Raw genomic sequence first — 11,061 nt, 5'->3', positions numbered from 1 at the left:
CCTGTCTTTGTGTGATTGAAGCCGTGGAGCATAAAAGAACAGGTTTGGAAAGCAATACCAGACTTTAATGATGGGTATTTTGTTCCTGGGCTCTCGCTTGCAAGCAAAGGCCCTGTTTTTGTAAGATACCACATTTCAGTGGGGCTCTTCTTTCATCCCCAGCAAACAGTCTTGAGCAATGGGTTTGGGGAGAAGGTTCAGTTTATTGCTTCTGGTATCCGATAACCTGGAAATGAGTATCTGTCTCCATAATACCCGAGGCCATGTTATTTCAGAAACCGACAGCTCTTAAAAGTGTTCTTTAATAAAGGCAAGTGCCACTAAATTCTAAGAGAAGTGAGGTTTTCAAATACAACCAGCTGTGCATATTGAAAAAAAAAGGCAGGGTGGAGAGGTGGAGGGGAGAGAGAAACTTCGACTCCCGCCCCAAGGGCCTCCCATTAGAACTTCAGGCGTCTTCACAGCCATTTAGGAAGATGTCATCAGCAAAGTCGTCTAAGATAGCTAAAAATTCTTGGCAGGATGGGCACTGTGTATTCGTAGGCCAATATTCAATCCACGTCAAGGAATCTAAAAGATAGATATACCTGCCAAGAAAAGATGAAAATGGAGCATTTGTCTGGTGGCTGCAAATAGCAACTTTGATGGGTTCTGTCAGAACCCAGCCTCCTGGCAGACCAGAAATCAGTCACCTGAATCTCCCAGACCCCTTCTCTTCCTGCAAAGGTCTGTAAACCTCACATGAATCACGAGGCTGCTGGGCATCTCCAACTAAAGTCAGGAATAACTGGGCCAGAGCAATAGTACGGGGTAGGGTATTTGCTCTGCACATGGTTAGGCTGACTCCAATCCCTAGCATCCCATATTCTCCTTCGAGCACTGCCAGGAGTAATTACTGAGTGCAGCGCCAGGAGTAACCCTAGAACATCGCTGGATGTGACCCAAAAAGAAAAAAGAAACAAAAGGCAAGAATGACATCTGATTCAATGTTTATTAATTAAAAAAATAATAAAATGCTTGGTTAAGCAATTTCCTTCTTTTTTTTTTTTGGCGGGGGGCACACCCAGTGGTGCTTGGGGGTTCTCTGGGGCTCTGGGCTCAGGGATCACTCCTGGTGGTACTTGGGGAACCGTTTAGATGCCGGGGATCGAACCTGGGTTGGTTTCAGTCGAGGCAAGTGCTCTACCCATTGTACTGTCTCTCTGGCCCCCAAGCATGTCCTTTTTTTTTTTTTTTAAACCAATGGAACTGGCTGCAAATTGACAGAGGGAGCAGATATGGTACCAGACTCAGACTCAGCCTCAGACCTAGGTGGCAAGTCCTGGGCTGCTCTGTGACTTGCAAGCTGCTCTTTTTATTTTATTTATTTATTTTGCTTTTTGGGTCATACCCGGCGATGCTCAGGGGTTACTTCTGGCTCTGCACTCAGGAATTACCCCTGGCGGTGCTCAGGGGACCATATGGGATGCTGGGAATCGAACCTGGGTCGGCCGTTGCAAGGTAAATGCCCTACCCGCTGTGCTACTGCTCCAGCCCCAGGCTGCTCTTTTTAATGTGAACCTTAAGCTCACATTATTGATGCTCCTAAAAAATCTGTTGGTTAACAGCAGGGCTGGTGAGGAACATGGAGTGTATTTCTATAGGCAGGACAGTCAGTGTTAGAGGGGAAGAGCAGAGACTCCCAAACCTGGGTGACTTACTTGAAGCTGAAGTTGTGTTTGATCTGGAGGGCTTCCTTGCCCATAATCAGATACTGGCTTCCTTTCTCCAGATCAGCGTTGGCACAGCTTTTCCTCTTCAGGAAGGTGACTTCAGAGGCTACTTGGACAGCTGCTTCACCTGAGAGACACACAGGTGGGCATGTCAAGTAACCACACTATGATCTGCAAACGTAGCAGCCTTTCTGGGCAATGAGTGGAAATTCTTTTTGTTGTTATTGTTGGTGGTTGGTTTTAGGCCACACTCAGTGATGCACAGGGGTTACTCCTTGCTCTGCACTCATGATTTACTCCTGGCAGTGCTTGGAGGACTCTATGGGATGCCAGGGATGGAATATGGGTCAACTGTGTGCAAGGCAAGCACCTTGCCCACTGTACTATCTCTCTGGCCAAGAGAGGAAATTCTTATTGAGAGGCTGATGGTGATTGGAAAGCAGCAGGCCCCTATAAGTAAGATTGTAGGGTCTGGATCTAGTGGTTGGGGTTTAATCTTAGCTTTGGTACATCTAGGCAGTGAGGTCCCAGACCAGAGTTTTATGCTGTCTGTGTAAGGATCCATCTGAGCAATGGTGTGATGGTCAAACCTATTGAGCCGTTAAGAACTCTCTATATGAAAAGTGCCACATATGGTTTCTTTCGTGTCAGCTCAGAGGGGACTCCTAGTTCTGTGTTCAGGGATCACTCTTGGTGGGGCTTGTGAGACTATATGTGGTGCTGGGGATGGAACTGGGGTGAACCACGTGCAAAGCTAGTGCCTAAGCCCCTGTACTAGCCCTCTGGCCTCATGCAGGTGTTCTTTTTGTTCCCTGATGGTGTCGACTTCTTTTCTGTCTCAGATGCTCTTCACATTGGCTCCATCCCTTTAAGAATGGCTAGCTCCAGAGCTGGAGCAATAGCACAGCGGGTAGGGCATTTGCCTTGCATGCAGCTGACCCAGGTTCGATTCCCAGCATCCCATATGGTCCCCCGAGCACTGCCAGGAGTAATTCCTGAGTGCAGAACCAGGAGTAACCCCTGTGCATTGCTGGGTGTGACCCCCCAAAAAATAAGAATGGCTAGCTCCTCAAATGGCTATCATGGTGACAGGGTTTTCCATGTGCTTTCATGTCTGTTTCCTATATGACACACACCATAATTGAAGATAGTCTTTTTCTTTCCTTAAAAATATTGTCTTTCTTTAAAAATATTGTCTCCTCCAGTAGAATTTTTTTCCTTTGTTTTGGGGGGCTACACCTGGTGGTGCTCAGGGGTTACTTCTGGCTGTGCACTTAGGAATTTCTCCTGGTGGTATGCGGGGAACCACATGGGGTGATGGGAATCAAATGCAGTGCGCTGTGTATAAAGCAAGTGCCCAACTTACTGTTCTGTTACTCCGGCCCTTCCAGTAGAAAATATTTTATGAAGACTACAACTCAGATGGTCTTAATTGAGTTGTGTCTCTTGTACGGTCTGGCACATAGTATGTAGTATTTTAAAATAAACGTTTAGGGAAAGAAAAAACAAATGAATTCTTACCAGCTTTGTAGATATCCAGGAGGGTTGCAGTGTACTTGACAAAAATATTTTCCTCGGATATGGATGTGATTTTGACTTTATAGGCTGGTGAAAAAACAGCAACAATTCATATTTAAATGTCTCAGTCATGTTCACTGTAAGTCAGAGTTTGTTAAATAAATGAGAAACAAAACATGGCATGCTCTTATATGGAACACTGAGGTATTTCTTCCAAGAAGACTTCACGAATGTTCTCTTTGATTCACTCATTCTTCTTAGAATCTTTAGCCCCTGGCCACCACATAGCATAGGCCAATTAAATCAAAAGCAACATTAGATGTTAGAAATAAACAAAACGAACAAAAAAATCTGGGTTAGATGTCCAGTTCTGATTCTAGTCCTAGAGTAAATGGCATCACGCCCATGGCGACTCTTTGAAGATTCTTTCCCTGCTCTACTTGGCCACTGAGGGGCGTTTATCTGTCATTCAGACCAGCCGCCAGGGCCGACTCTTCCCAGTCCAGGTTCCTCTCATACACCCAGTGACTTTGATCTTTGTTTTTCTTAAGCAAAATTCTGTTTTCTGACACATCTTTGTTTGGATTGGCATGAGCTAGTCCCAATCCTGTTTACTCTTTGTTCAGACATCAATGTTGAATCCATGTGTGTTTAAGCTCGGTTTTGGAATGATCTCCTTGGAAGGGATCCATCCCTTCAAAGTTGACTAGAAAATGATCTTTTCTTTTTTATCAGTGGGGTTGAAGTGGATGAGCAAAAAGGTTGGCATATATTTGAAATCCCAGCAAACTAGCTAGACATATAGAGGAATGGGACGAATTCATTGTGGCAGAATCTAAAGTTGTGTGAATTAATGACTAAAGTAAATGTTAAAATGCCATGAACTTCAGGGACCCTCTGCGCCTAAAGACTTTGATTCTAGAGACCTAACACATTTGGGCATCCAGCGCAGCTTTTTACAGCAATGCACTGGGACTGTGAGCTGGGCTACTACTCCGTGCTGCCCGGGGATGGATCTTTCCTCCCCACCCTGTCTTCCTGCATGGAAAATGGCGACGGCAGCAACATCCACATGGCAGGAGCCATCTTCTAAGACTCCTAACCCAGAGGTATACGGTTTTTACACTTGGGGCTCCTAGGGAATCATGGGAAGTGGATGTAACCGGCACGCCCTCGGCCCAGATAAATTCGGAGCTGCTGAGAGTGAAATGGACCCTCTGCGCCTAAAGACTTTGATTCCAGAGACCTAACACATTTGGGCATCCAGCGCAGCTTCTTACAGCAATGCACTGGGACTGTGAGCTGGGCTATGCAATTTCTGGTGAAACGGTTCCTTTTTAACAGGTCTGACTTGGGGGGGGGGAAACTCCAAATAATAACAGTGAGTTTTTGTTGAAATATTGAAGGTTATTAAAGTAGCAGCCATTTCTCTGGACTGTGAACTCAGCAACAGCCCCACGCTGGCTGAGAAGAGGAAATATCCCTCTTTCCCAGTTGTTTCCCATTTTCAGGGAGAAACACGGCGTGGCGTCCACCATACTATGAGGCACGGGAAGGGGGATGAGGGGGAAAAAAAAGGTAAAAGGTAAAAGGGGAAAAAAAGAGTTATGTACTTGGAGCAGTGGGGCTACATATCTCTTCATTCTCAGCAATGGAAAACTAATTATCAAATGCTTCCTTGGTAGTAGGGCTGTCTTTCTTGGGGGGAAATTCCAACAGCAGTAGTGAGTTTTGTGTTGAAATATGGAACGTAATCAAGGTAAAGAGAAAATGAAGTGAAATTCATTAGTTATACAGTTGGGGGTGGAGGGGCGGGGGTGGGGGGTATACTGGGGTTTTTGGTGGTGGAATATGGGCACTGGTGAAGGGATGGGTGTTTGAATATTGTATAACTGAGACATAAACCTGAGAACTTTGTAACTTTCCACATGGTGATTCAATAAAAATTTTAAAAAATGCCTTGAACTTTAGATGCATATAAGTCTTTGTGGGTTATGGGTAAGGGCCTTCAATGCGTGCAGGCAAAGAGAGGGAACAATTAAAATTTGCTCCTATTCTGCTATTTCAGTATCAACTTGTACTCTCCAGCAAACAACAAAACAGAACAGTTGTCTTTTTTTGAAAGTAGTAAAATAAGTCCAGATGCATTATTAGCAATGCTAAAATAGGCTTCTGATATGTAAGAGCTAAAGCAGTTCTAGTATGAGGGAAAGAAAGCATATAGAAACGTTTCATTAAAACAACAAAGTAGATGCAAGAGAGTTATTACTAAGGCACTTGCATCTGGCCAACCCAAGTTTGATCCCTGGCACTGCAAATGGTCCTCAAGTCCCTCCAGGTGTGATCCTTGAGCACAGAACCAGGAGTAAGCCTTGAGTACAGCCAAGTGTGACCCGAAAAACTCCCTGCAAATAAATAAACAACAAAGTATTTTCTTCAGAGTGCAATGCATTTTAAAAACTTTAAAGCATGTTGGCTGAGTTTGACAAATTCTCAGTGGTTTTTTTTTTTGTTTGTTTGTTTGTTTTGTTCTTTTTTTTTGAGTAGGTCATACCTGGCAGTGCTCAGTGGTCCCTTCAGTACTACACCAGGTCAACCACATGAATAGAAAACAAAATAACCTTTGAACCATCTCTCTGGCTCTCAAAAGCTCAGCTTAAAAGAAATAAAAAATTAGTGGGGCCTTAAATATGATGTAAGTGACTTAAAGCTTTTGCCTGGCAAACATGAGTCTGAGAGCTCAAGCCTTGGTGTCAAGCTAATTCTTACAGCCCTGTTGCTAGCGATCTCTGGAGAGAAGGGTCCAGAAGATGGCCCAGTGGTTTCAGCAGTGCCTTGGGCAAGTGTGAGGCCATGAGCTTAATCCCATGTGCCTGTATACCTCCACATGCACTGAGGCAATTCAGACAATGCCACTGTTTGGAGTTTTCCAGTGAGGGAAAAGATAAAAATGAACTGAAGAAAGAAAGGTTATAAATCATATAATATTAATTCTGGTGGCTATGTTTCTTTAAAGAGAATTCAGTGTAATATAATGGACACTATGCGGATGCATCCAAGCTCCGCTTATTTAGTTCCTGTTGGATCTTGAGTATTTAATATCTCTAAGCCCAAGTCATTTCACTGGTATAAAAGGTATAACCCTGTTATTTAGAAAGAGATTCATAGGTCTCTAGTGAGAAATGGTATATGGAAGTAGCTAGTAAAGAGAGTGCAGACTCAACTGTACTCATTATTTATTTATAGAGAACAACCTACTTTTTTTTTTGTTTTATATTTAGGCCACACTGGTGATGATCAGGAGTTACTCTTGGCTCTGTGTTTAGGGGACTGTCTGGGATGCCGGGGATTGAACCCGGGTCAGCTGGGTGCAAAGAAAACTCCCTATCTGCTGTACTATCTTTCTGGCCTGAGAACGCTACTTTTTTTTTTAAAAAATTAGTGAATCATCTTGAGGTACAGTTACAAACTTATGAACTTTCATGTTTGCATTTTTTTACATCCCTCCACCAGTACCCACTCTCCTCCACCAATGTTCCCAGTATCCCTCCTACCCTCTCACCCCATCCCCAACCCCCCACCCCACCTCTGTGGCAGGGCATTCCCTTTTGTTCTCTTTCTCCTTTTGGGTTTTGTGGTTTGCAATAGAGGCATTGAGTGGCCCTCAAACACTACTATTTTTTTAAGGGAAGATTTGAGAGAGTTTATTTGTATGTTCTCTCTCTAAAATAAAACACAAATAAACATGTACAATTGTGGACAGAAAATCAATGAGTTAATTCTCAGAGGGTCTTGAGAAAAAAAATTTGCAGCTTCACTTGGGTCCTTGATTTGTTCTGAGTTCTGGACACCTTTAAGTGTGCCTGCCCTTCATTGGAAATGGAAAGAGTCTCAAATATGGATTGTAAAATTCTGCGCCTATTAAGACTAGTTTAGTCTTAGTATTTTGACTCTATCTTTGAGGACATTAGGGGGGAAAAAACCCAGCTTCCTGAAATTATCTTTCTGACTGCCTCAGCTCAATCAACTGGGAGAATACAGTACTGAAATCTCATCCTTGTATGGCCTCAAATGTTTTCTTTAAATATGTTTTAGCATATTTGATGAGCATCTTGATTCAAAGGGATCTCTTGGAGTGAGTCTTTTTTTTTGACTCAGTGTGCATGTAATTCCCATCATTTATTAAGAATGACAGTCACACTTATTTGCTGAAGGATAGATAAGTTTGCATGCTAAAAATGAAAGTCAATGTTTTCTTTCAAAAGAACACACTGAGTATGGTATCATTATGTAACATAGTTGATATTCCAAACAGATCACATATTCATGACATTTACTATTTAATGGATGTGTATATTATACTTACCATATGCAATCTCTGGTTTACAAGCAGCTTCTTTTCTAGTACCTGCAGAGATTGTCTGATCCAATTTTGCCTGCATTTGTCCACAGTCAGCTGGGTTTTGTGAAAAAAAAAATAACAAAAATTAGGTTAATGTAAAGACAGACATTCTTTCTGGCAGTCAATAGTTTCTTAAAAGTTCTGAGACCATCCAATATAATTTTATAAAAACAGATAATTTAAAGACTTTTCTTTAAGAAACTATATAAGAAGAATGGTATATGAATATATGAACAACTTTGTAACTGTGTATCTCACTTTGAAAAGAAGAAGATAAAAAAAGAAACTATATATGAACTATGACCCAAAGGTCATGCCCGTAAGCCACTTCCTGCCAGTGCCAGGTAATCTCCAATCTCCTCACCGGCCACCGTCCAGAACTCATGGCTGCTTCTCCCAGAAGGGAGCATAAAATGAGGCCCCCATAAACATGCCACCGGACTCCTCCACACCAACCGGACTCTGCACCAGGCTATTTTCACTCAGGGTGTCCCAGAAGGGTGTAGGTGAGAGCCATATACATATATATATATATATATATATATATATATATATATATGCACCTATCTGGGAATACCTATAAAGGTGATTAGAGCCGCCCCAAAAGCCTCCATCCCTCTCAGAGAGCCTGGCAAGCTACTGAGAGTATCCCACCTTGCATGGCAGAGCCTGGCAAGCTACTTGTGGCGTACTCAATATGCCAAAAACAGTAACAATGACGGTCCTCATTCCCCTGACCCTGAAAGAGCCCCCAATATGCCATCAGGCTATACTAGCATGCGACATGGACGAATGGAGATGTTACTGGTGCATGCTCAAGCAAATCAATGAACAATGGGATGACAGTGATGTGATGACAGTGACAGTGATGATATGAAATAAACCAAAACACAATAAACCAACCCAAAGGTTAGAACTAAGGCTTGTTCTTAGGGTGGTTAGTAACTCCGCATTTAACTCTTTGTAAATATAAAGGCTTCTAAGCTAAATGCCATGAATAAAAATGGATAAAGAAGACAAGGCACTTGTACTCAATGGATTTAATATAAGTTGTAAAAATGATGACCTTTTTTTCACAAAATAGATGAACTCTGAAGGCATAATAATACTTAGTGAGACAAATCCATGAAAACACCATATTATTTCACTCATGTGAAAGATGAATTCAAACTAGAACAACCATATGTTTCTGAAATTCCACTTATGATTATAGATCCAAAGGAACTGAGATCAGGATCTAATAAAGAGATATATGTATACATATAAGTATGTACATATATATTTATATACACACGCAGGTGAATTCAATATTCACCAATGAATGAATAAAGATTGGTTTATGTATGCAATGAAATACTACTCACTGTCACTGTCACTGTCATCCCGTTGCTCATCGATTTGCTTGAACAGGCACCAGTAATGTCTCCATTGTGAGACTTGTTGTTACTGTTTTTGGCATATTGAATATGCCACGGGGAGCTTGCCAGGCTCTGCTGTGTGGGCGAGACACTCTCAGTAGCTTGCCAGGCTCTCCGAGAGGGGCAGAGGAATCGAACTTGGGTCGGCCACGTGCAAGGCAAATGCCCTACCCACTGTGCTATCGCTCCAGAAATACTATTCAGCCACAAGAAAGAAGGAAACTGCCATTTGAAACAAGTTGGATGAATCTTGAGGGCATTAGAGCAAGTAACAAATTAGAGGAGAAAGATAAACACTATAAAAATATAGGTACTTATACATGGAACCTAAATCACAGAGAAAGTAAAGCGGTAAGTAATAGGGAGTTGAGGAGATGGGGAGCTTTTGGTCAAAGAGTTCAAACTTCAGTTGCAAAATTCAAAAGTATGAAGATATAATATATAGCTGGGGCATTATAGTTAATAATACCATGCCAGGTACTCCAACGCTGCCAAGAGAGTAGGTTTAAATGTTCTCAGCATAAAAAAAGAAGAGGTAACTGCTACATGAGGAAGGTGTTAGTTAATGCTATTGAGGAAACCTTTTTGCAGTCTATGATTGTCAAATTAACACTTTTGTAACACCTTAAATTGTACACTGTCCTGTATCAGTTACATTTTAGTAAGGCTGGAGATTAGGGAGAAAGAAGGATTAGCATCCAGTTTCTGAGATTTTGTTCTCTTTTGTTTCTTTATTTTTTAAAACAATGTTACACTGGATTATAGCAGTTTCCATGTTATTGCTTTATACTTGCAGTGCTACTTTCATTTTTAAATTACATTAAACTTTTATAAGTTTGTTCATAATGATTTATTACATTCAATATTCCAGCACCAATCCCACCACCATTGCACCATACCCACCACTATTATTTAGAATTTTCCCAGCCACCACCCAAGCCTGCCCCAATAAATTAAATAATTTATTTTGTATTGCTTGCTATGAATAAATCTCTAAAAATTATCAAAAAATCTTTCCTTAGGAGAACGTGTGTCAAGACTGCTGTGTCTCACCCTGGAGCCACTGAATCCTTGTATAAAATATTATTAACGGGGCTGGAGTGATAGCACAGCGGGTAGGGCATTTGCCTTGCACACGGCCGACCCGGGTTCGAATCCCAGCATCCCATATGGTCCCTTGAGCACCGCCAGGGATAATTCCTGAGTGCATGAGCCAGGAATGACTACTGTGCATTGCCAGGTGTGACCCCCCAAAAAAAGCAAAAAAAAATATTATTAACATGTTGTTACTGGTTGAGCTTTGTGTACTAAAATTTTTTTGAGATTAGTTGTCTTCTACCTTACATCCTACCCAATGTGTGCTACTTATTTATTTATTTATTTATATATTTGCTTTTTTGGGGGTCACATCCGGCAATGCACAGGTGTTACTCCTGGCTCTGCACTCAGGAATCACCCCGGCGGTGCTCAGGGGACCATATGGGATGCTGGGATTTGAGCCTGGGTCGGCCGTGTGCAAGGCAAACACCCTACCCGCTGTGCTATCGCTCCAGCCCCCAATGAGTGCTACTTATATACATCAGTGGTATAGAGTATGAGATATTGTGTGGCCATAAATGCTCCACAAATACAGCTGCGCACTCCAGGGATTCTAAAATTTTAAATAAGGTGATACAACTTGAATTAAATTCCTAACTGGATAGTGACTTTTCGGTCTGAGGCATCTCTGCAGCTTGTTGATCTCTTCCGAGATTTGTTTGTGATTCTGGATTGTGGCCAGTTAATGAATTTATATGGAAGTTAATGAGCTTATATGGTGCTAGAGGCAGTTCGTGGACATGACTGCCATGCTCCTGAAAAAATAGGGAGATGGGGAGAGGTCTCTCATCCCCAACTCCGTGAGAGCCTGGGGATTTTGGTCACAGAACCGGCATACCTGAATTTTTCAGCAGCTTCATTCATGATGAGGCTCTTGTAAGCCTGTGGAGATAGTCCGTGACTATGGTAGCAA

General features: G+C 42.2%; 1 protein-coding gene across 1 annotated transcript in view; it reads right to left on the bottom strand.

The window, feature by feature from the left end:
- Positions 1-248: 248 nt before the first annotated feature.
- Positions 249-11,061, bottom strand: part of C5 (complement C5) — a 111,967-nt gene continuing 101,154 nt past the window's right edge. The window contains exons 38-41 of the mRNA XM_004615632.2: positions 7,597-7,686; positions 3,234-3,317; positions 1,701-1,839; positions 249-587 (exon numbers count right to left, since the gene is read on the bottom strand). Coding sequence (XP_004615689.2) covers positions 449-587; positions 1,701-1,839; positions 3,234-3,317; positions 7,597-7,686 — 452 coding nt within the window. The 3' untranslated portion in view covers positions 249-448. The remainder of the gene's footprint in view (positions 588-1,700; positions 1,840-3,233; positions 3,318-7,596; positions 7,687-11,061) is intronic.

Source organism: Sorex araneus, chromosome 1 (assembly GCF_027595985.1).
Source record: "Sorex araneus isolate mSorAra2 chromosome 1, mSorAra2.pri, whole genome shotgun sequence".
NCBI lineage: Eukaryota > Metazoa > Chordata > Mammalia > Eulipotyphla > Soricidae > Sorex > Sorex araneus.
Note: the sequence above shows the minus strand (reverse complement) of the source record. Positions and strands in the feature narration are given on the sequence as shown.